General features: G+C 50.4%; 1 protein-coding gene across 1 annotated transcript in view; it reads left to right on the forward strand.

The window, feature by feature from the left end:
* ADAMTS17 (ADAM metallopeptidase with thrombospondin type 1 motif 17) overlaps positions 1-23434 on the forward strand; it is a 337603-nt gene extending 314169 nt beyond the window's left edge. The window contains exons 21-24 of the mRNA XM_029952287.1: positions 3104-3308; positions 7361-7513; positions 21937-22114; positions 23265-23434. Coding sequence (XP_029808147.1) covers positions 3104-3308; positions 7361-7513; positions 21937-22114; positions 23265-23434 — 706 coding nt within the window. The remainder of the gene's footprint in view (positions 1-3103; positions 3309-7360; positions 7514-21936; positions 22115-23264) is intronic.
* Positions 23435-25906: the final 2472 nt, after the last annotated feature.

The following is a 25906-nucleotide window of genomic DNA, read 5'->3' on the forward strand; positions in this document are numbered from 1 at the left end:
TAAGTCAGGCAGAGAAGGATAGATACCATATGCTTGCATTCATAGGTCTAACAGGAGAGACCTGGCAAGGGACCATGGGGAGAGGAAGGGGGAAAGAGAGCGGGGGAGAGTGAGGGACACAGATCAAGGGAGACTACTGATTTCTGAAAACGAACCATGGACTGAAGAGGAAGGGGAAGGGGGAGGGAAAGAGGGGTTGATGGTCATGGTTGGGGGGACTTGTAGGGAGAAGCACTGGGTGTTATATGGAAATCAATTTGACAATAAACTGTAAAAAAATATTAAGAGGAAAAAAAATAAACTGGGATTATGTGTAAAAAAAAAAAAGAAAAGAAATGGCGCGGAGCTGGGCAGCATTAATAAACATGGAGCCTCCACTGAGAGAGGGAGAAAATCATCACTTTCTCTCCTGCTGCTTCAGACCCCATCTGGGCCATTTTGTCCACAATCAAGCCTCCTTTGGGAGAACGGTAGTGACTGACTAGAGAATTAGAAGGGAAAGGATTCAGAATCTGCCACATGCAAATTATTTTGATCAAGAGAAGAGTACACTTAAAAGAGGCACAAAAGAGTGGTCTTCAAATATTTAGGGAGGCACTCATGCCACTCCAAAGACAAGAACAAGGAGAAATGAGGAAGGATTTGGTTTAGTTCTTACAGTGTCATTTAAATAGTTGTCAGGTGCTGAAATGGGGGCAAGATTTGCTCACTGCCCTCTGGGACTTCATCGACTCCTACCGAGAAGATAAGGAGTAACAATTGCTAAAAGTTATACCAGCTGATGTGTGTCAGCTGCGGTAAGCAACATATGGGCAACATTTCACTTGTCCTCACACCCCAGGGTACACACACTCCATTCCATCCCTTTCCATTCCGCAGCTTATGCAAGGGGTCTGGGAAGAGACACTTACCTGAATTTAATCCTGGGGTCGTGGGGGACAGTGATGAGCTCTTCCAAGGGGACTGAAAGAGGAAAGGACCTGAACTTACCCAAGGGATGATGAGGAACAGTGGAGGGAGGGACCTGGGTAGCTCCATCTTCTCAACACTTACCCCAACCACTGCCACTACCCCCAGCTGGTACAAACTCCCCTCATCTCCTGCCTGGACTGGTGCAGTAGCCTCCTCTCTGGTCTGCTTGCTGCTGCCCTGGAGGTCACATCCCTCCTCTCTCCAAACCCTCTGGGACTACATCGTATTCAAAGAGCCACAATGGCCAGCCAGGGCCTGTGGAGTCTCCCCCTGTGCCCTCTATGTCCCTCTCTCTGCTCCTCTCTCCTTCGCCCTTCTCCACCACACTGGACTCCTTGCTGCTCCTCAACCCTGCCAGCACACTCCACCCCAGGGCCTTTGCACCCACTGTGCTCTCTGCCTGCAAGTCTTTTTCCAGGAAACCACAGTCCTTAACTCTCTCATGCTTCCTTCCAGGCTCTGGCTTATCAGTGAGGCTGTCCCTGCCCACTTGTGTGCTCATGCCTCACCTCCTCCTCTGACCTTCCCTACACTGCCTTACTTTTCTCTACCATGTGGCATCTTCTCTATTCATATATGATATATGTTATATAGAGTCTATTGTGTCATATTCTATTGTGTATCATTTGTTGGTTTACTGTCTGTCCCCATTAGGATGGTAAGATTTGGAGGGCAGGGCTTTGTCTTGTTCACTGTCACATCATCAGAACCTAGGACAGTGCCTGGCACATGGGAAGCCCTCAGTGAATGTGCCATGCTAGGATGGGTGCGTGAGCAACTAAGCTAGAACTGGAGATGAAGTGGGGGTTGGCATGATCCAGTGTCCCCTCAAGGACCTTACCTGTGGGAAGACACTGCTGATGTTTCTCTTTTTTTTTTTTTAAGGATTTTTAAAGCTTTTTATTTAGATAGCATGAGTGAGGGAGAGGCAAAGAGAGAGGAATAGAGAGAATCCCAAGCAGGCTCCGCACCGTCAGCACAGAGCCCTATGTGGAGCCTCATCTCACGAACCTTGAGATCATGACCTCATGAGCTGAAATCAAGAGTTGGACACTTAACCAACTGAGCCACACAGGCGCCCCAGCACTGCTGTTATTTCTAAACAGTAGGATTGCATACTCAGACTTGGTTTGAGCAACTTAGGACTGCTCCAGCTGGTGATGAGGTGCATGGTCGTCAGAGATGATCATCCACAGATTGAGCCACTTTGTCAATATGGGAGCTCCTGGGAGCTAGGTGGACTTGAGGCTCATGCAGGGACCAAATAGGAGAGAGTCCTTTTGCGTCCCCAAAAGGGCATTTGAAGCCCTTTGGTGCCTGAGAAATCATGATTTGCAACTGCTCAGCTTTCTAACAACACCCCGAGGCCAACAGAGGCTGTGGCGGAATCAGGGTCATTCAAAGATAAGGCAGGTAGGCTGAGTTCTAGTTGAGCACTTTCGAAAGCTCCATCCTATCACAGCCCACAAGTTGCCTCCTCAAGAGTGACAATCCCCACCCAAAAGGGCTATCCACTCCTTGGAAAGCAGGGAGTAACCTGGTCCTGGTGTGTTCAAGCTGGCCGTGGAGCATCCCTTGTCAAGGATGCTTTTGTTGCAGTGACAAACGACCCCAATATCGATGGCTTGCAGCAAATGGTGTCATGTTATTACAGAGCTCAGCTGTTGGAACCTCCCCTGTATTGGGACCTGCTACTTTCATGGCAGAGGGCAGGAAACAGGGAGAACCAGAGCCAAACCACATAATCACACTCAGAGCTCCTGCTGGGACATGGCCAGCTTTGTGTCCACTCACACCCCATTGAATAAAGCACTGTCATAGACCGTGGGTGGGATATGTAATCCCACTACAAGGAGAGAGACCACTTGGGAGCAATAATTAAATCTGCCATAGAGGTGTCGTGTGCAGAAGGCTTTTTGTTTTGAATACATTATCGAACCACTCAACTCCTGTGGCTTCCACTGCCCTACTACTTCAGAATTATTTCTAAAGTTGATTGCAAAGCTCTGTGACAATCTCCCTCTCTCACACTACAGACCCAAGATACCACGATCTCTATGCACAAGGCCCTCTAGGGAAGCTGTTTTCCCCACCCAGTTATTCTCTCACTGTCTTTCCTCCTCCTGGACAGGTGGGTGGCAGGCCCGTGGAGCCCCTGCTCAGCGACCTGTGAGAAGGGCATCCAGCATCGGGAGGTGACCTGCGTGTACCAGCTGCAGAACGGCACACATGTCACCACGCGGCCCCTCTATTGCCCGGGCCCCCGGCCAGCACCACTGCAGAGCTGTGAAGGCCAGGACTGCCTGTCCATCTGGGAGGCATCTGAGTGGTCACAGGTGGGTGCCTGGGCTGTCACCAGTGCTGAACCCACCAACAGGGCCTCTGACCCTGTCCACCACCCAATTGGTGCCTTTATCTCCATGGTATTTGTGACTCAACGCCATACCTCACAGTCCTCACCAGCCCCCGCCCCCCAGATATCCAAAAGATGTATTCAAGTCACATTTTCTTAAATTCCATCTGAGATAACAGTATGGCTAAACAAGCATAGATAATGTGGTTTGGATCATGTATACATTTTTGATGATATATACCGCAGTTTGATCCCATTTCCTATGACAATTCTCATATAAAGATAGATGGATGGATGATGGATGGATGAGTGAATGGATGGATGATGGATGGATGAGTGAATGGATGGATAGATGGAAGAATGGGTGGGTGAGTGGGTGGATGGGTGGGTAGATATGTAGGTGTATACATAGGTAGGTAGACAGGCAGACCAACTGACTGATCTTTTATTTTATTTCAACATATTTGAACCTTAGTGTGATCAGATTGGAAGGTGGTATCACAGGCTTTCTTTGAACTCTGTGTCAGTCTTTGTGGATTGTAAGAGGCAAGCACATACTGGGAGGGAAAGTTTTTAGTGTGCAAGTCGGAGTCACACACCTTATGCCATAAAACATGTTGGAAAGAGGTCAATTAAGCCTTAAGTTTTAGCTTTGAAGACTGATTCTGGAAATATTTTATCGTTGGTAATATCATCCTTCAAGGCTTTGCATTGACTTTGCGTTAATGATTTTGACTATTTGGCCATAAAACAAAAAAATAGCTAAATAAAGGGTAAGTTTCCCTCAGATCCTCCATCAAGTGTGTTCTAGGAAAGTCAGAAAGGCTAAATCCAAGACACTCTTCAGTGTGGAAAATATTTTTAAAGTTCCTTTTTATTGCCAAACAGTTGGAATTATTTTGAATAAGAAAGTATTCAGCCCATTCTTAACGAACAAAAAGTCTGCCCTTGGGTACTCTAAATGGGGATTACTTTTCAGACAGATCTTGACATGTATCCATTTAAAGACATGAGTGTTTAACATGCCCTTTATGATATTTATAGAAAAGAGAAAGTTTTAAATTTTGATTTTTTTCTATGTAAAAAGAAAGACCTACATACAGAGGTCTATGTACCAAGATCTGTTTATGAGTTGAACATTCAAGGGACCTCTTTTAGGGAGGGGGGCTACTTGCTGGAGGGGAAGAGGCAGGAACGCAGTCTTCCCCCCAGCCCACCTTGAGCCTAAGGCCCTTCATCACCTGGCTCTTGATCCAAACAAGATTTATGCTTTAATCATATCAAAGCCATACATTTACCATTTGGATTTTTTCTCATAGCAAAAAGAGAAAAAGGTCCTTACCAAACTAACCAAGCCTGACATTATCAACTATCACCATAGTATTAAAAAGAACACCAGATTGGAAAAGGTGAGACAGCTGAAGCAAGATTTAAAGAAATATCTCTAATTTCACATCTATATCTCTGTGCTTATGTGATCCTAATGCTGAAATAGCATCCATGCCAATCTAATTCTGGCTCAGCCCAGCCTTGAGCCAAATGAGTGTTTCTGCACATTCAAACTGGAATCAAATCTCACCCCTATTCATGAGATGCTCACCAAACTCGGATTTCTACTTCATGCTGAATCAGCCCCCTTAATATTTCTTCTTAAAACAGATGGGTTTAAGTTTCTAATAGCAGAGAAATTTATTTTATCGACAAAGTTACCTTTATTCAGTCAGCAGTGCTGATCACCCTTACTGTCTATACCCCATCTTCTTCCCAGCTGTGTTAGAATGAGGAGTAGAAGCCAGGAAGGAAGCAAAAGGTCATAACTCTCTCTCCTGTCCTGCACTTCTGGTCCCTGTCCCTGGATCAGAAGCCAAGAGAGAAACTGAACATGGCCTTCCTAGGTCCCTCCAAAGGAAACCCCACCTGCAGTGCTGCCCCTTTCTCAAGGCTTAAGGCTTCCAGCCAAAACTGCTGCTCAGAAGGGCTGAGCTAGGGTTTGCTAAAGAAACAGGCTGGACATTAGCATTTGAAATCCAAGGGAGAGGGGCAGAGAACAAAGAGTAGAGTAAGACAACCCAACAAGTGGTAAGTAGGCTTCTAGTTGAAGAATGAGCCAATGGTGTGGGTGCTGGTGCCAGGGAAGAGCCCACAGGTCAAATGGTGAGGGTGGAGCTGATGAAATGGTCACGGAGCATCACCAGGCAGAGAAGTAGAAGGTCACTCAGAAACCAGGCTCCCTGCAGCAGCCCTCCTGGCCACAGCCCATCCTGCCCAGGAAGGTGACACCTGCCATAGACTGACCCCTTGTATTCAAGGTCCTGTTAAACCAGTCCCTCACCCACACACAAGACCAAATACACATGGTCTCCAGCTCCCCCCAGGTGACCAGTTCTGAAGCCTGTGTGGTTCTTCTAAAATTTCTTTATTTACCTTGAGAAAGAGAGAGAAAGGGGGAGAAGGGTAGAGAGAGAGGGAGGGAGAGAGAGAATCCCAAGCAGGCTCCTCACTGTAAGCACGGAGCCCAATTTGGGACTCAAACTTATGAATTGTGGAATCATGGCCCTGCCTGTATATTTCTTCTAAAACAAGCCAATCTAAGTTTCAAAAAGGAAAGAAAAGAAAAGGAAAGGAAAAGGAAAAAAGAAAAGAACCCCAAGGGGCCCCTCAGAGAGCTAAATGGAATTCATCAAAAAAATAAAGCTAAATAACATTTTGGGATAAGCGTTAATGGAAATATAGAGAATAACATTTGACCTCTATGTGTACTTTTTCAGGGGACACAGTGGAACTTCTTAAAATTCAAGTTTATTGTAGCTCAAGAATATCACTGCTGTATGTTTCTGATAAATCAAGCAAGTATGAAAATAGGTGTTCATATTGCTAGGGCTCCATTTTGGGGCTACTACAGCTCATGAGCTGTCCCCACCATAGCTCTGGGACCCAGCTGTTGGGAGAAACTCTCCCAAGCAGCCTGGATCTCCTTGTGTCTGTACATCTTGGCAGAATGCCGCCTTCAGCCTACTGTCTTCACGGGCTCCATATTTGTTTGCGTGATGGGGACAGGGCTTCCACACCCAGCAGACAAGAGGGAGAGCTCCCTGAGTCTGCAGGCCATGTCTCCTCCTCTTGCTGGCCAGATCGTGCACACTGTCAGTCCTGTCCTTTTAAGGCCACGGGTCTGCTCTGCCTGGGCTTCCTTCTGCTTAGTGTGGAGGTGGGTAAGCACTCTTTGAGCCTGGGGAGGTCCCTCCCTGAGCTCAGGAGGATCAAGCCAGGAGCAGGCTCCAGATACACCCCGCAGGTCCTCACTATTTACACCTTGTCACTCCATCTCTTATCCGTAACTCAGTGTATCTTGCTGCCTGAGGGCATGGGGATCTTGACTCTTGGGGCTCACCCATAATTTGTCATTCCTCTTGCCCTACTTGGCCCCATCCCCACACTGTCTCTTGCAGTGTCTCCCAAGAGGTAGGTAAAATGCCACAGGGAACATGGCTCCATTACATCTTGGCGTCTATGCCTAAAAGAGTCATCGTAGCTCTCTGCAAGAGCTTGCCACCTGCCTTACGTGAAAGTCACCTGTGGCCTGGCTTTGCATCTCGCCCTTTTCCACCTGAATCTGGGCCTTTGCCCCAGGCTGGCCCAAGCAGAGTGCATATAGCTGGAGCCCAGCTGGGAGGAGCCGGGGGCCTCACACATCTTTGCTTTGGTGACCTCCCCTGGCTTCACCTGCTCCGCTTAAGGGTCCAGCAGCATTTGCCCCTTGAACTCATCTACTACATCGGTCCTTGGGACCCGGCAGTGGGCCACTAAGTTCCTAGTTTGGTTTTCTGGGTGCTCCTGAGCTCTCCCCATTTCCCCCATTACTGGCCACTTGGCTGGAGTCACAGAAGAGACCAGGTGCATCAGGCTCCAGGAGACCAGGATCCTCCTCACCCCTGTGTCCCCAGCCCTGGGTCTGGCACGTTGTAGCGACTGAAGAAGCATGAATGAACTTGAGCTGAATCAGACCAGATTAAACATCCAACTGGTGTCTTGCAGTGCTCTGCCACCTGCGGTAAAGGGACCCAAAAGCGAACCGTGACGTGCACCAACTCGCAAGGCAAATGCGACGCGTCGACGAGGCCGAGAGCAGAGGAGGCGTGCGAGGACTACTCGGGCTGCTACGAGTGGAAAACCGGGGACTGGTCCAAGGTGAGTGCAGCGCGCCTGCGTTTCCACGCCGCAGGGGCCTCTGGATGCGAGAGCTCGGGTCTCCCCACGCGGCTCAGTTCAGCGAGGCGGTCCCAGTCTACCCAGGCAAGTTCACTTTCTCTCCGAGCTGTGCCGGTGGCCCTAGGCCATGTGCAGTCGGAAGGAAATCGAATGTCCCCCCCAAGGCACAAAGCAGGGTGCTCCGGGTGCCAGCTGGCTGTCCTCTGCTGCGTGATGGCCGTGCCCCAGCACCCTGTGGGGGGCGTGGCCACCACCCATGACAAAAGCCTCGTGACCACACAGGCGCCTTAACTGAGATGGACATGGAAGGGGCTGATAGGCAAACAACGCTTCCATTCATTTCAGGACCCTTGGGTGAGGGCCTGGATAGTTAGGGGCCTTGAGGGTGGCAAGGAAGAGCCTTCTTCCAGAGCCTGGTCTGCACCCCTGGGGGACAGAGAGGCTTACGTAGCACTGGAATGTAAATCCGGCGTGAGAACGTCTTTGCTGTTTAGCCCTTCTTTTACTCCTTTACCTCTTACCTGTCAACCTGTTCTCTCTAAAGCCTGTTTACCAGGGGCTGAGGTAAGTCATCACATGTGAGCCCCAGCCAGTAGGCCTTCTAGAGAACCTTTTCCCAAGTGTAGAATTTCTTTTTTTTTTAAGCTTATTTATTTTAAGAGAGACAGCAGGAGGGGGAGAGGGGCAGAGAGAGAGGGAGAGAGAATCCCAAGCAGGCTCCACGCTGCCAACGCAGAGCCCCACACAGGGCTCCATCTCACAGAACTGCAAGATCATGACCTGAGCTCAAACCAAGAGTCAGATGCTCAACCGACTGAGCCACCCAGGTGCCCCAACAACTGTAGAGTTCCTAGTGACATTTGCTGATGTCTGATTTTCTGAGGAAAACTTCAAATGACAGCCTAGAGAGTGTTTGTGTTTGTTTTGGGTCTTAGCAACTGAAAACTCATTTGCTTCTTTCAATGCGTTTTCACTCCTGGGCTGCACTGGTAGCCCGAGAGCCTGTTTGCATGACCTGCACAATGTCTTAGACATTTTGGAATTAGTTATTAACATGTAAAACCAGGACGATTCCACCTTAAAGTCTGGATTTGGGCCCCTATCTGGAAATCTGGCAATAGACCCAGGCAGTACCCGTCTCTGGCTTATGGAAGGAGAGACACTTTGGCCATTAGAAAGCAGAACGTACCCAGATCTGGTGCCCAAATGGCCACCTCCTCACAAGTCCGAATACAGACACCTCCAAAATCTTGGAGGGAAGAAAAGCCAAATTTCTCAGGTTCAAGTTCGCTGTCTATGCTAAAATGCAGCATCTGGATCACTGTGAATTTGGGGATGGCCAAAAACACCTCCTTTTTTATTTACTCCTTGTTAAGGAAACCTGACCAGAGCGATAGAGCTGAGGCCAAAGGTCCAGTTTCCCCATGAATGTACAAACACTTAGTATGGAATTCCCAGGATGAATCTTGACATTGGAAGAGGCCTCACTTGAACTTTACTTGAAGGCTCTTGCCCAAAAAAAAATGCCTTTAGACCCATAGTCCTGTGAGAGAGGCATCAAGGGGCCGAGTTACAGCCCTGACTCACCACTTTATGTGTCTTAATCTGCCTGGCTCTCGGTCTCTTTATCTCTGAAATGGAGAACCGTTAATACTGGCTCTGCCCGTTTCTAGAGACACCCCGAGCCTTCGGGTGCTGGTATATGTGACTCAGCACTTAGACAACTCAGCCCGTTGTCCTGCCCCAAACCCATCACCAATGTTCACACTGTTGTGCAGCATAGTCCCCAGGACTAACCCTTTCTGATCTCATCTAACTTTGTCTTATCAGTAGGGGTGCCCAGCCTTTTATACAACCATACCCAAAACTGTCTCCTAACCAAGCATGTCGGCCCCAGCTTGAGAAAGGTCACCAGTGTATCACAAAGGACCAACAAAACGTCAATAAGCTGTCAACAGCTTAGGTTCTAACCACTAAGACGTCTGTGGTTGTCCTATGTCAGAACTGTCAGCAGATGCGGAGGGACAGCTACCCAACATAGTAGAATGACATTTTTGGACTCCAGATGTCCAGGTGTGGATTGGACTAAGGCGGTCATAATACTCGGGGAATTAGAAGGGTCCTAGTGGTCACCACCCCAAGTGCATCCTGTGCTACTGAAGGGTGATTGCCATGGTCACAGATAACCCTGCGCCGGAAGCAGAGGTGAGGAGCGGTCAGTTAGGGCCTGGCTGCGTGCACCTGGCAGGCTGAGGGCACCTGGCATTGTTCCCCTGTGATCTCTGCACCTGTGCCCTGTAGCCAGGGTCACCGGCCCTGTTTCATAGAAGAGCCAGTATTGATGCTCCAAGATTAAGTGGCGTGCCCACACCGCCCTGGCAGAGTCCAAGCTCCTGAGCCCCAGTTCAGAGCTGAGTCCACGCGGTGGACACAGAACGAGAAGGGCTACAGAGGCCATGGGACAGTGCCTTTGAGCCACAACATGCCCTACAGTTGTTGGCTGGCTCTCCAGGGCCTGGCTTTCTCCAGCCCTTGTAACCATTCTGGTTTTGAGAACCAGAGACCAGATGGGGGCCTTTGTTTTCTAAAGTACCATGAACTTTGGTGCTGGGAGCTGCAGAACGCCAGAAAATCAATGTGAATAGTGCCTGAGAAGCTGAGCACAGCGCTACTCCAGGTCTAGCAGCTCCGGCTTTCCCTCCTGGATGCTCAAGGGCCCTTCCGTAGCGGAGGACACAGGCATGTGGTCCAGCCAACTCCCCCACACACAGCCCACCAGGTAAGGGAGAGCCTTTAGCTGGCCTGCCTCTCTACTACCCAGACCATGGTGAAGAACACCTCCCAGCTTTCTGGAAAAGTAAGGCATTAGAAGGCCACAGTGCCCACTTTTTACCACAGCCGGCTTGACCACTTATCCCTGATCAAGGAGAGTAAGCACAAGAAAGATTAATGGAACAGGATGATCTAGGCTGCCATCCAGGGCGGGTATCTGCTGGCCTCTGATTGGTGTGCAGAGAGCCTTTGAGGCGAGTACTCAGCATTTGTGGGTGCCACCCGCCCCTCCCCAGCACGTGGCCAGGACCCAGGTGCAGGCTCATTCTCCCAAGCTGAAAATTTGTTCACAGACACTGAACTGGAAGTCTGTGCATGCACGAACATACGGGGAGCAAGTGTGGTGGGACAGGGTGGCACAGAACCCAGCGGTGGGACCCCCACCCTCTTTGCCTCCCTACCACTCCCTTCTGCCACAGCCATCCCTGGGGGGCTGGCAAGCACAGTTACAGAAATCTGTACAGTTAATAGAAATCTGCCCGTTGCTTTTCCCCATTTCTTCCTCAGAGAAGTAGAAAGGATCCCGTGGGGATCCTTGTGCTCTCTGCTGCTGGGTGACCAGGTCAGTGTCGGAGGATTCCCCTGGATGGACCTCACCCTGACATTTTCACTTAGACTAGATTTGCTTTGCAAGTAACATCTTGTCTCTGCTTTGCAGCTTCTGCACGGTCCCCTTGTTGCGTGCTTGGGGTCGGTGCACTTCGTTTTTTCTAAGTTTATATATATATTTTTTTGAGAGAGAGAGGACAAGCCCAGGAAGAACAGAGGCAGAGGAGAGAGAGAATCCCAAGCAGGCTCCACACTGTGAGCCTGGAGCCCGATGCAGGCGCAAACTCACGAACCATGAGATCATGACCTGAGCAGAAATCAAGAGTCGGACGCTTACCTGACTGAGCCACCCAGGCGCCCCAAGGGTCAGTGCACTTTTAAACCCTCTCCTATAACCAGCCTCCAAATCTCCCGACATTCCAGACTTTGAAGGCTTCACACAAGTTGCCCCAAAGGAAAATCAGTAGAATTTTAAGGGCTGTCGGGGCATCAGTGTGTCTGGAAGCTTTGACATTTTTCATCGAAGCCGTCTCCTGTTACCTGGCCCCAGGGTGCTGTTGAGAAAGATAAGCCTGTCTCCAGGGAGGTGACAGACCAGCCAGTCCGTGGACATCCCACAGGTGCCATCCTGCACTCTCTGAAATAAGAAGGACCAGTCACCCCTGGGAAGCTACTCCCGTAGCTGAGTGACGGTACCTGAGAACAGCACCCAGAGCCTGGGAAGGCAGGGCCCCTCCCCCTCACCAAGCCTCCACAAATGACCGAACCACAACCAGGTCCCATAGGAGGGACAGGCTTCACATTCCCATCCCTGCTGAGAGCATTATTACTTCTTTGCCATGTTTGAAAAATGACCAGCATCTGGCTCCCCTCCTGGGATATTAGCTATTTCTAGATCTGTGCAAATCATTGTTTTCACCCGCTAAATGCCGGGTGTTCAACCTGGGGGGAGGGAGATGTCACTTAAAATGGGAGAGGAGGAAATCGCATTTCTTTCTAGAATAGCATGACTTTTGATCAAAAGTTGAGATGTTTCAGTTTCAAGACCAGAGGCATTAATCACCGCTGAAATGATGGGGTGTTTCTAATTAGAAACAAATTATTCTGGAGGGATTATAATGGATGGTGTTTTTAAAGAAAACCGTTGGCTCTCTGTGTTGAGTGTGGCTGTTCCCTTTCACTGAAGAGATCCAAGTGACCATTGGCTTCCTGGTGCCAGCGAAGGTCCCATGGAAGTGGGCTGGTCTGACTGCCCCTCACACGGAGCCCCAGACTGATGTGGAAATCACAGCACCTCCCAGGGGCCTTAGGAGGTCAAAGGAGGAAATACGCAGGAAGGATGTGTGAGCTGCAGAGCCCTGGGAAGTCTGGGGGTCTCTCGTTCAGCTGGGGGAGGCCTTTCTGTGCTCTGGGCAGGGAGATGGGGGTTTCAGCCTCGTGGCCTTAGCAATGAACAGACCTTATGCCATGAGAGGAGCTTGTGACAGAAAGCTTTTCAGCCCATACCACTTCCAAAGCCTGCACCTGCTTTTTGGTGGGGTCTGACCCCAACCCCCACTCAGCAAGGCTGACCCACGGGCCAAGCTGGGGGCCTGCAGACAAGTCTCTGTGATTCAGAGCTCCAGCTCTGTGCCAGAAAACCTGCCCTGGGCACTGGGGGTATGAGAGTGGGTAGAGAGCAGTGGAGCCCCCAGAAACTGCCAGGAGAGGTGCCTGCGTGGAAGTGAGCTGAAAAATCTAAGAGCTGATGCCTCTGGCCCCTCCATGCCCTGCTGCCCCTCCACCCACCCCCTCAGTGTCCTTTGTCAAACCAGGTGCCTTTGTGTGGAGTGAGAAATCGGGGTGGGGGGTCCCCTGCATTGCAGTCTGAGTTTTCACCACTACCTGGACCTAGTCGTTGAATCAGAGAAGCTGTTGCCCCTAAGGAACACTTTTGTTTCGACACATGCTATGTCAGTGACCCTAGAGCAGGGCACGTGGTCAGGATGACACAAGTCCATGTCCCTCCTGTGCTGTGGCCTCATCTAAGCTTGAACCACCCTCGGTCAGCTGTGAAAAGCACTTAGACCGATCCCCAGCACCAAGGAAAACACCCAGCTTGTTTTTATCCTCACCATCTCCTTATTTTTGCCATTGTCCTCGGTTACAGCCACAGATCACTGGTCTCTCATTGGAATCCCATTTCTTCCGTGGGCCTATCAAACACGTATGTCCTAGAGCAGCTCTTTGAATGCAGTTTAGGTCTCATAAAACAGAGCGTGCCCTGACCTGGTGCATGCGCATGGCAACAGCGTGGCTAGGAGGGGGGAGATGGGCTGCAGCATTTGCTGGGCACCCAGGCCAGCCTCCTCCAGTGGGGTGGAGGGTCTTGCACACGCTCACTGGTGGTCTGGGAGAACTGAGCTACCAGAGTGATAACAGCCTGTGCCCGAGGACACACAGTGAGAGTGGCCAGACAGAGTCCCCAGTGCTCCAGGCTCACAGAGCAAGTCCAGAGCTCTTGACGGTCCTCAGGAGTTAACTTGGCCTTCTGGCTCCCTGGCTGGAGTGCCCCAGCCAGAATCTGCAGGTGGACAGATTGCAAATTCAGAAATGCGGGGGAAACCCCGAGGCTAGAAGGGAAAAACAGTTTGTGAGGGAGTATGAGTTGAAAGGTGTGTGTGTGTGTGTGTGTGTGTGTGTGTGTGTGTGTGTGTGTGTCTAAGAAAGCATTTCTAGTCTCAAGGCTGGAGCAAAGACAGTGGGGATTTTCATTACTGTTTAAAACCTGCTATTTCAGGTTTCAACAGCTTCCGATGTTCACATTGCTCAATGCCAAGTCTGGGGGAAAATCTGTCAAAAATGCTTTTGAAGAGCTTTTGACGTTTCACCAGCCAAGTGCCTTTCAGACGCAAATAGAAAATGGAGTTTTACCATGAGGGTATTCTCTTCCCCCACCCCTGGCCTCATTCTCTGCCATCCAAGCCTGCCCCCGGGGCAAGCTGGCCCCTCTGAGAAGGGCTCTGGGAGAACATAGGGGTGGTTACACCCCACAGTGAGGTCTCCCCCTTGCCAGGCCTCCTGCTCACCCCAGGGCTCTGGGAGGAAGTCTGCCCGCCCCCGACTCTGTCGGAACCCTGGGCTCATGCAAGCATCAAACATTCCTGCAGCCTTTTCCTCTTCCTGAGGTTTTTACAACCTCCTTTAGCTAATTCTCAAAACACCCCTTTGGGATTTGGTGTTATTTATAGTGGTGATTTTACAGCGGTGAGAAGTGAAGAGATAGAAGTCCTCACCGAAGTGGAGCATGTCCTTGGGGTCAGGCCTCCGTGGGGTGACAGAGACCTGGATCCTCCCTGCCGGGAAGTGGGGTGGCCCTGGATGAGGCCGGGTGGGGGGCCTGGAGCTGTCACTGAACAACGGCCATATGGACGCTCTGAGCCTCCCATCCAGCCTCCCTGAAAGGCAGTGCTGTGCTCCTGCCCGTGCCATTCACGCAGTTGGTGCGTGTTTATTGTGCACCTACTGTGTTCTGAGCACTGCCCTGGCCACAGGCGCTGGTAGTAGAGGACCAATGAGAATGACGTTAAGTCCAGGGCCCAGCACACAGAAGGGGACCTGGCTGCTATCACTGCAGCTATTGCCACCACCATTGTCATCCTCAAGGAATCGGAGGCGGGAAGCCTTCCACCACGCCTCGCTGTTCCCTGGGTCTGAGGGACCAAAGGCCTGCCCCCTCTTTTAGGGAATTCAAGAACTAACACCCCAAACCCATGAGTAAATTCAAGTCGAAGATTTCTCTCTCTGTTGCCTTGAGCCTTTTGCTCTCTCTGCACAGAACTTGTGATCATGTTATTGCTCTTCTGGTGAAACTCCCTCGGAGGGTCTTTGACCCTCCATCCCAGCTAGGAGAGGGTCCTGGGACGGGTAGCGAGTCCCCCAGCCCAGTCTCTGAGGTGTGGCTGCAGCCACTTGCTGAGGAGGGGGCTGCCCCTGCTTCAGGCCATCTGGCAGGGCGTCTTTCTGCCAGGTTTATCCCTGCTCCATTTCTGTCTTCGTTTCTCGAGTCTCAGCGAACCACATTAAATGTTAGCGTAATGAGCGACCTGAAAAAAAATACCCAACAGTGAATGAGTGCTTCCAGCAAACAAGACCAGATATGCTTTTTTTTTACAGATCTGTTTGCTTGGATTTTAAGAGCCTGAAAATGGCTTCACAGCAATGCTTGGGGCTAATCCCATGCTATCGGGAGCCACTGCGGGGGCCTCACTGTTTAATGGATGCCGAGGCTGAGGGGAGGCAGACGGAGATGGAATCCTTGTCTGTGCCTCTTGTTACCCGGAATGCAGCAAGCTCAAGTTACAAAGGGGGTACTGTTCACAGCGGCCCTTCAGACCTGTTTGGAATCGTGTTTGTCTTCAGGGTCAAATCAGCTTCTAATTGTGCTCTCCAAGGTCATCTGGCTGAGCCTCTAGATCAGGGCCCCGGAGCCAGGCAAGGGTGCCCCCCAGCAACTGCCAGTGGCAGCCTGGTGCCAAGGCAGGGCCGCCCCATGGAGCACTAAACAAGTCGGCCAAGTGTCTCCATGTGGCTTGAGGGACTCCCCAGTCAGTCTGCTCTCTCTGCTCTCTCTGAGCGCTAACTGTTAATAATAATAGCAGCACTTGTTGAGGGCTCTATCCCAGACTCTCTGCTGGTCACCCGTCTAAGCGATTCTAATCATTGAAACCATTCTGCAAGGAAAGTTTTATTATCCTCAAGCCACAAATGAAGAAACTGGAGCTCAGATAGGTTAAGTAACTTGCCTGAGATCACAAAGCAAGTAAGTAGGGAAGGAGTGTGCTAACAGGCCTGGGCTGTCCCCATGGCTCTGTACCCAGTAAAACTCCAGTCAAGGAGAGTGTGGTTACCCATGGATGTTGTGGGGGTGGGGGGCAGGCTTGGCACCACCCTGACTGAAATGGAAGTCTCTTTTTTTTTTTAATGTTTTTATTTATTTTTGATACAGAGAGAGTCAGAGCATGAGAGGGAGGGGGCAGAGAGAGAAGGAGACACAGAACCAGAAGCAGGCTCCAGGCCCTGAGCTAGCTGTCAGCACAGAGCCTGACGCGGGGCTCGAACCCACAAACATGAGATCTGACCTGAGCCGAAGTCGGAGGTTTAACCGACTGAGCCACCCAGGTGCCCTAGAAGTCTCTTTAAAAAAAAAAAGTTTTTTTAATCTTTATTTATTTTTGAGAGAGAGAAAGAGAGAAAGCCCAATGCAGGGCCCAAACTCATGGACTGTGAGATCATGACCTGAGCCAAAGTCAGCGCTTAATGACTGAGCCATCCAGGTGCCCCAAAATGGAAGTTTCTTTACCTGCCACTTGGTTACCTGTTTGTCTTCTCACCTGAGGCGTTGAAGCAGCCACTGTGGGGCTGGCTCACACACAATTCAGGTGGATAAGCAGATACCCTAAGGTTCTGAAAAGTTCTTTTTAATGAGTACAAGCCTTTCACAGCCCTCTGCTGTGTGAACAGCAGAGTCCCTAGGACTCCAGCTAAACCTGAGCCACGCCTAATCTGAGAGGCAAATCCCTATGAGGGGCAGAGTCTTCAGGGTTCCTAAACGCCCCCACAGCAGTGGAGGGTCAGCCCCCAGCCTGTCACCTGGCCCTGCCCTGCTTCCTGGAGGTGCTAGAGAGCCATGAGGTCAGAAACTGGAGTCTACGTGGGAACTTCGGAGAGAATTCCATGACCTCATGGAGCAGTTCCTTCTCCAGACTGGGAAATTAAAAGCCAGTGACCCATGCTAGGAAAGACAATGGATAAATGGTAGACCCGGGCAGTGACCCAGTGTTTTGTTTCCTGGCTCCCAGAGAGGCTCCCCTCAGTGCAAACTGTAATTCGTACAGGAAGATGGAATTTGGTCCGTGGAATGGGGCAGCTGGGGTCCTGTCCTTCCTCTGCCACTCACTCACTGTGTGACATTGGACCAGACACCCCCACTGAGCTCAGTGGCCAACAGCCTCTGGATTGTTGTGGAATGTTCCACCCTGTTATGGAACCTTATAAGTGAACCCACAGGATAAGTAAACACACCACCTGCATAGGCAGGGGGCTTCATGAATGCTCTCCCTTCCCCCACCCAGCCCCCCCTCCCCACCCCAGAGCACATGAAACATGACTAAGAACTTTTAGAGGGGAAATCATCCAACAAGGTCATGCCAAACACCTGAGTTTTACAACGGTTATTGATCATTTTCAGGCAGAGAGCTTTGTGAGTTTTACACTTGGTGTGAATAGACCCACAGGATTGAATTCTTGCCCTGATTTTTATGTACATAATAATGACACCTGCAAAAGACATCTAAACCCATCCTGATGATCCTGGCCGGGAAGTGACTCACCCCCCACTGACTGCCTAGCCAGCAGGGCATGAGTACCTCATGATCAGCGGGTGCCATGGGAGCAAGACAGACATAGCTTCAGGAACCTTCACCATTGGCCTGTGTGGTTTCCTGGGGCCCCCACCACCATCTATCCTGCCCTGGATGCCCCCCCCCCCCATCTCCAAGGAATCGTACGACACCTAATTTCTAATTCTCCCTTCTGAGTGTGTCTCCTGTAGCAGGGCCCATGGTCCAGGTCAAGATCCAATGAGAAACAGGATGTTGATGTTGCCTTCGATCAACGTCTTTTCCTCACAAAGGCAGTTTAGTGCCAAAGAGTCACAGGAATCCGGTCCCAAGTACATGGATACCCCCTTTTCCCAGGAAGTAGATTTTATTTTATTTTTTATTTTGCAACCACCTTATACATAAAAACTCTTTAATGGTGTAGGTGGACTAGTCAAATGTCTACATAAATTATATAATTTATTCAGGCAGTTACACTTTCATATTTAAAGTTATATTATAGGGATGCCTGGATGGCTCAGTCAGTTGAGCGTCTGTCCAACTTCAGCTCAGGTCATGGATCTCACAGTACATGGGTTTGAGTCCCACATCGGGTTCCGTGCTGACAGCTCAGAGCCTGAAAGCCTACTTCAGATTCTGTGTCTCAGCTCAGGTCATGATCTCACAGTACATGGGTTTGAGTCCCGCATCGGGTTCTGTGCTGACAGCTCAGAGCCTGAAAGCCTACTTCAGATTCTGTGTCTCAGCTCAGGTCATGATCTCACAGTACATGGGTTTGAGTCCCGCATCGGGTTCTGTGCTGACAGCTCAGAGCCTGAAAGCCTACTTCAGATTCTGTGTCTCCCTCTCTCTCTGCCCCTCCCCTGCTCACATGCTGTGTGTGTCTCTCTCAAAAAGAAACATTAAAAAAAAGTTTTTAAAACAAAGGTATATTATATTTTAACTTAGAAATATTGCTGTTTTCTCTCTGTAGCATATGATAAAGTCAGACCTAACGAAGCTGCTGCTTAGGTGGATCAAAAATGATGGGACATGAGCAGCTTTGTAAGGTGCAACCTAAGACTTGCGGTGTCTGTCTTCAGCATCTCTTGCTCCACCTTCTGAGTCACCTCTTTGCTGGACTAATCTGTCACTGCTGTCTAGAGATGGTGCCTCTTTTGGAATCTGTGCGCACTGCTCTTATGGCTAGTCCCTCGCAAGCCGTGGCATCCCTTTGCACTGTGTTTGCCTGACTTTGCTCCGTGTTGGTGTGAGCAGGCTGTGTTGGGGTGGCCTCACGCTGTGTTGGTGTGACCATGTGTCGGCAAGACTGTGCTCTCCTTTCCGGGGATTTTTGTACTACATTAGGACCCTCAGCCTTTTCCTTCATTCACCCCGTTGGTGTGGACTTCCAGTCTCTGTGTAGAACCACTTACCAGATTGCTTTTAAGTGATCTTTAAGCATTTCTTATATCACTCTGCCTCATTTGTGATTATGAAGTCATGCCTCCAGAAGATAGTTACATTTTTTTGCTTTTCTAAAAAATCCCTGAGTGATCTTGCTAATTAAGAGTACCCATTAGCCCTACCTCCGAACTGTGAGAGATTTTATTCTTACTTAAATATAAGGCAACTTACTCTTTTCCAAGGATAATTTTGAGTAAAAGACGTTTCCCCCTTATATTCGAGCATATCTGTTTCCTGTATATAAACTCAGCAGGGCTATCAGCTGGATGTCACTCCTGATTAATTACACACACACATTAAAACCTTGGTTTGCGAGCATAATTCATGCTGGAAACATGCTTGTGATCCAAAGCACTTGTATATCAAGACAAATTTCAAGAACCATTGGCTCAGTTATGATCATGTGACATTTGGCATCACATACTACTCATATTAAAAGACATCACTCCTTTATCAATTAAAATTTATTAGAGGGACGCCTGGATGGCTCAGTTGGTTAAGTGTCCGACTTCAGCTCAGGTCATGATCTCAAGGTCCATGAGTTCGAGTTCCGCATCAGGCTCTGTGCTGACAGCTCAGAGCCTGGAGATGGCTAGAGATTATGTATCTCCCTCTCTCTCTGCCCCCCTCCCCTGCTCACCCCCTGTCTCTCTGTGTCTCAAAAATAAATAAACGTCTTTTTAAAAATTTTAAAAACTTATTAGAGGGGTGCTTGGGTGGCTCAGTAGGTTGAGCATCTGGCTTCAGCTCAGGTCATGATCTCACAGTTCATGGGTTCGAGCCCCATGTCAGGTTCTGTGCTGGCACCTCACTCAGAGCCCAGATTCCATGTCACCCTCTCTCTCTGACCCTCCCCTGCTTGTGCTGTATCTCTCTGTCTCTCAAAAATAAAACAATAAAAATTTTTTAATTAAAAAAAACTTATTAGAAATGTTTGCTCATCTTGCAGAGCACTCAAAGAACAAGTTCCAATCCAAGGTTTTACCGTGTTTGTATATGAATATTCAACTACTTCAGTGTAAGAAAAGAGCTCATTCCACTACACAGGACACCGGACAGACGTTCAGACATTCAGGATAAACCAGAGGTTCTCAGCTCTGCGTGCTCCTTCTAGATATATTGATTGATTGGTCTGGGCTGCCAAGGTTTTTAAAAGCTCACCAGGTAATCCCACACAACAGATCCCAGCCTGTGGCCAGCTCCCCCGAGATGCCCTCCAGGCTAAGTCCTGTAGCAGCCGTCCCATGTTCAAGGTCTCCTGTTTGTGGGAGCTCCTCATGTGGCTTCATTCCTCTACCCCAACAGCCCTCAAACTTCCCTGTGCTCCAGTGCCAACCCGCCACCACCACGAGGTCTCAGGTGGGCCCAGAATCTGCATCCATAATGCACGATGAATTCTCAAGCCCACTAGCAGCCCAGGCCTACTTTTTCCAGAAGATAGGATGTGAAGCAAGACACAAAGCTGAGGTCCTGGCGGGGCCTTGCCTGTTTAGGAGAGTCCTGTTCTGGTTTGAACCTGCCAGAGCCCACAGGGAGTGGTTTTCCCACCTCCTTTGTGATTTGCAAAGACCCCTTCAGAGCACTGTTCCCTCTAAGCCTCTTTATCCTTCTAAGTGAGAAAGAAAAAAACACAGAATCCTGCTTGTCCGAGCTAAAAAGCAGAGGAATTCACCTGGCACACACCAGCTCTTTGGGGAGTAGACAGTGCCCTTGTGGCCATAAGTGGCATCCACAGTCTCCCACCAAGCCTGTGCATGACCCCTGGAGGGAAAGTCCTCCCTCCAGCACAGGCCAAGGTCAGGCCCGAAGGGGAGGAGACAGGGAGGCACACTATCCAGCCAGCATTCAGAGGACAGGCCCCGCTCCCCTCTCTCCACCTGAGGTGCCAATATTAACTCCAGATGGGCTGTTGCACCTGAGGCCTTTGCTTTATGAAAGCTTTGCAGAGTGCTCTCCGAACCCCATAAATCACGGGTTGCATGGGCGCTGGGGGACACCAGATGGAGAGGGAGTGCACGTGGACCTGGCTCTCCGACTGGAAACGACCAGCTTGTTGGAGAGACAGTTCCAGAGACTCCTGGGACAGCGTGCAAGGGCCTAGCAGCTTGGAGAGCAGGATCAGGGTGGTGGAGCTGAGTCGCTGGCAGGCTCCCTGTGGAGCACTTTAAAAGGGTGCAAAGAGGGTCGGGACTTGGGAAACTCCTACCAGGTCCACTCACTGGGACCCTGGGATGTCTGCTGAGCTACACTGGGCTGGCTTTAGCAAATCGAGGTCTATGAGTGCTGGAAATGCCTGCAGCCCAGGATTTGGTGTCTGAGTTAAAACTGTCAGCCACAAATAGTGAGACTCCATGACCCTGTGATGCAAAAAAGGATTTCACTTCATTTTCTCCAACTTAATTCTGAGTGCCGACCAACCAGGCTTGCAGGGAATTGGACATGGCTCACCCGAGCTCCCCTTCACGGCCAAGGCCAGGCAGAGACCCCAGAGCACCACACAGCACAAAGCACTGGGGAGACCGCGTGGTCATCAGGCCCAGGCCCTCCTGGGTCCCATTGGGCCACCCTGCCCACTCTCTCAAGAATTTCAAAAGCCCAGCTCTCTGCTGGGAACAGCGGTGGAGAAGGTGGGAAGTGAATGTGGGCCTCATACGTGAATATTTCAGCAACTCTCTTGCATCTTAGCTCAGGCTCCTGAGACAAAATACCGTAGACTAAGGGGCTTAAACCACAGACATTTATTTCTCATGGTTCTGGAGGCTGAGAAGTCTAAGGTCAAGGTGCTAGCAGATTCATTTCTTGGTGAGGGCCCACGTCCTGGCTTGCAGATTGCCGCCTTCCCACTGTGTCCTCACATGGTGGAAAGAAAGGCTCTGGTCTTCCTCTTTTTATAAGGACACGGTTCTCATCATGGAGGCTCTGTCCTTGTGCCCTCATCTAAACCAAATTACCTCCCAAAAGCCCCACCTCCAAATACAATCCCATTGGGAGTTAAAGATTTGGGGAGACAAAAAACATTCAGTCCATAACACCTGGAAGCAGGCTTCTATCAGACACCTGTATGCAGCCAAGCCCCTTGTCCTCCATTATCTCAAGCCCTTGGGGACACCCAAGGGCAGCTGCATTGCAAAGCCATTGTCACGGCTTCTGGGCACAGGTCAGGGCCCCAGCTCGGGCTGTCCCTGTCTCTGGCAGTGCTCCTCAACCTGTGGGAAGGGTCTACAGTCCCGCGTGGTACAGTGCATGCACAAGGTCACCGGCCGCCACGGCAATGAGTGCCCTGCCCTCTCGAAGCCAGCAGCCTACAGACAGTGCCACCAGGAGGTCTGCAATGACAAGATCAACGTGAACACCATCACCTCCCCTCGCCTCGGTGAGTGGCCTCCAGTTTCTGGGGTGGGGGGGTGCTGTATCCCCATCCAGCGAGTCCCCACGGGGAGTTGGGGTGAAGGGGTAGGAGTTCTGTAAGTCAGAAAGCCCCCTTGGGACACTAGTTGGGCCCTGAAGAGGCTGTCAGCTTTGTAGAAGGTTAGAGGTTTCAGAGATGGACTTTTGTTCCTGGTCGTGAAAAAGGTGTCTGCTAGTGGCAACCTCAAACCCAACACCACGAGCGTCCCGCTTAGTCCCTCCACCAACAATGAGGAACACGGGAGGGTGGTCCTCAGTTAAAGGTTTTAGGCTCCTGTGCATGAGGGAGGTGCATTCTTCCAGAAGTGAAGGAGCTGGGGAGGCAGTCATGAAGCCTCCGTGATGGATGAGTCAGATGCTCCTCAGACTAACACTTGAGAAGAAAACAGAGGTGTTCATAGGTTGGTGTCCTTAATTCAGTGGCACGGGAAGAAGAGGAACACTGAACACTGATCTGGTGATCCTTTAAACGGTGTCCACTTTTCCAAATAGAAATCCCTAAGGAATATGTTCTTTGCCCAGATCCCCCTTCCCTAATGCTGGAACGCACCCAGAATGAAGAAGGGATCTAAATTGCTTCATGGAAGTGGGGGGGGGGGTAATCTTTGAACATGCAGAGAGGCACCCCCGGCTTTCACATGCACAAGCCTCCTTGGTATGTTCCAGAGACCTACATCAGGCAGAACCTTCTGTCCAGGATGTCCCTGAAGGACATTCAGGCCACTTGCTTAGGCTATGAGCTTATGCTCTGGCAGGCCCTTTGATGTCCACTGCCCTGTGCCCCCTTCTGTTTTATGAATGCCAGCAATGACGGTGGCCTTTGGCAAAAAATAACAGCAAGTGCCACTTAGTGAGAAGCAGGGTGCACAGTGCCCTTGCCCTGAGGAAGCAGCCAGACTGCCATGCTTTGCCAAGTGGTCAGGCTAGACACAGGAGTTTGTCCCCTGTAGAAAAAAGGGGCATCACGTGACCCTCCGTTTGTGCAAGACTTCAGTGTGCCTGTGGGTGAGGGCAGCTCCAGAGTGTGTCAGAGCACAGGCCATGCCTGTGCAGGCATCATGATGTCCCTGGGCCATCTGTAATCCCTGGGCTTTCTGTTTCCACTGTCCCCATAGCTGCTCTGACCTACAAATGTACGCGGGACCAGTGGACAGTGTACTGCCGGGTCATCCGAGAGAAGAACCTTTGTCAGGACATGCGGTGGTACCAACGCTGCTGCCAGACGTGCAGGGACTTCTATGCAAACAAGATGCGCCAGCCGCCACCGCCGCCGCCAAGCTCATGACACGTGGCCCAAGGGGTCCCTCAATGCTCCAGCGCGTGGTCTGAATCCTGATGACATGGCTAGTTGAAAGCCTACCCACCCAAGAGCGCACCAGTCCTGCCACCGGGAACCCCCCAGAGCACACCGCCGCTCCCCCACCAGGCTGTCCCGAGAATCCAACCGCATAGAACTTGAGCGTGGACTTGACGTTTGCTGTTAGTGCTTTCGTACTTAATATATTGCTAATGGCCACTGGATGGCTTTCTCCGGTAAGGAAAAAAATAGGCATGAGTCACAAAATTATTGAAATTTCTAAGGTTCCATGTACCTCAAAGGGAACACCTCTGACAGACAACTGTCAAAAGGACGAGACATTGAGTGATTCTGTCCAGCTTTCTTTTGACGTTTGAATTCCCGGTGCTTGATGTGCCACGGGGTGGGGTGGCGGGGTACTATCCCCCCAATGAGACATTCCGCGTTAAAACAGGCTTATCCTGAAAGCCGGCGACACCCCGGAAGGAAGGACAGATGTCGGCGAGCCTCTGCTAATGGCTTCCCCAGAGAGGGCCAGGCCACCAGAGAGCCCTTTCTGACAACCCAAGAGTCAGCACTTTGCCTCTCAGCTCATCTCTGAAAACGTGTTCTCTAGATCCTGGGCCTTGTCTTCGAAGTCTTGTCCTTGACGGTCTGAATCTGTATCAGCCAAAGACAGCAGGGCCACATAATTTTGCATAGAAACCTGTGTTGGGGAGAATATTCCCGAAGTGTTTGGGTTTGGGGAGGCCTCTAATTTGTATACTCTACTGTCCACCACATAGGGAAACAGAAAAGTCTTTCTTCAAGGTGCTATGAAATGAGACATATGTTCATTTGGGCAATGGGACTATTTCCTGGCATAAAGGTGAGCTCAGGACAGCTTGCAGGGGTGAACAGCCCCTCCGCCTTCTGGGGGGCATGGACTCTTGTCAGTACTTCATAAAGCTTTGCACCATAGAGATGGCTTCCCACCGACCTCGGCCATCTATCTGAAGTTGATTCTTTTTAGACGCTCTGGCTACTTAGCCCTGGCATGGGACTGGTTTCCTCCAGAAGCCAATTAGCCTGGGGGGCCAGGATCACTGCACAAGCACCAAGCCTTCCCATAGTCCCAATGCGGGACCCTTGTTGTCATACTGTCGGTATTGACCCTTCCTCTTAGTAAAGCATACAGAAAAGCATAAAGAAGGTCTTTCCCTCCTGCAACCCCTCAAAACAGAGCTGTGTCCTCTCTAGAAGTCTGGGGAAATGACAAGAACACAGAAGACGGTAGGACCCTGCCTGCTTTGGGAGCTGGAGAGAAAGACCTAGATGCCAGGAGACCTGTTTTGCTCACCAGCTTGGTGGGTGTTTGATGGGTGCTTATGTTCAAGGACCTGACCATGATAAACCCACCTTCTCCCTTATTGCAGACAGGGGAATCTCCCTGATGCCAGTGGCCCAGGGATCATCTCCAAGTTCTTCCTGATTTACTGGTGCTGTGTTTATGTATCTGCTTTGGTTTTTGATGATGTCCCAACTTTAGGGTCCGTTAGCTTAAATCAGAAAGAAAACAAAAAGAATCTCTCTGCCTTCTCGACCCCGTTTTACAGGCTGTTTCAACTGATGATTTCTAATATTCCAGAGACAGAGACCTGGTAGGGATGGATGACAAGAAATTTGTGTAGTTCCTCTTGAATCAATTAGAAGCACTGAGCAGCCTGCTTGGGTGCTCTGATGGAGAGAGTGCCAGGCTGGAGCGATCCACCCTGCAGTGTAAACCCCCCAGTGGTGCAGCAGAGCCCGTGCAAAATGCTGTCCTCCCCAGCTCGGGCTTGGCCACCCACAGACTCCCCCAAGCCCCGTTTCTGCAAAACTCTCAAATTCCTGGGGGAGGGTTCCATTTTCCCCCAGCCCCAAAATGGGCTGTGCTTCACCACATAGTGTCAGAAAGTTAGCAGGCTCGGGGGTCAAAGAGCAGAGCCAGGGCAGCCAGCTGGAACCCATGGGCTGGCTCAAGCGGGGCATGTAGGTACCTAGGCTAGCACTCTCCCCAGTGCCTCTGAAGAGTCCCCCACTCCACCCCACCCCCACTGACACTCTTGACTGTATCAACTAGATGCATCTGGCAAGGGCCCCACCCTCTCAAAATGCAAGTAATTGATTTGATTATTATTGAACACCCCACTGGTTTCCCCAGAGTCCACGTCTCTCTGACCTCCTTTAGCTCCCGTTGCTCTGAAATTCACCAGCTCCCCTTCTGTTCATGGCACAAGTAATGACTGATTTCAGCGAAGCCATCGTGGCACTCTTGTTCCACTTTGTACAGATGATCCTGAAACCCTGTGATCACAACAGTGACGTTTCTTTATTAACAATACCCTGTACTGTCACTCAAGTACTGTACCTTTTTGATTGCACAAATGTGTTACTAACTACAGAGTCTTACGACCTTATGGTGCTACTTTCATGGGTGCA

The sequence above is a fragment of the Suricata suricatta genome, chromosome 9, assembly GCF_006229205.1.
Source record: "Suricata suricatta isolate VVHF042 chromosome 9, meerkat_22Aug2017_6uvM2_HiC, whole genome shotgun sequence".
NCBI classification, from domain to species: domain Eukaryota; kingdom Metazoa; phylum Chordata; class Mammalia; order Carnivora; family Herpestidae; genus Suricata; species Suricata suricatta.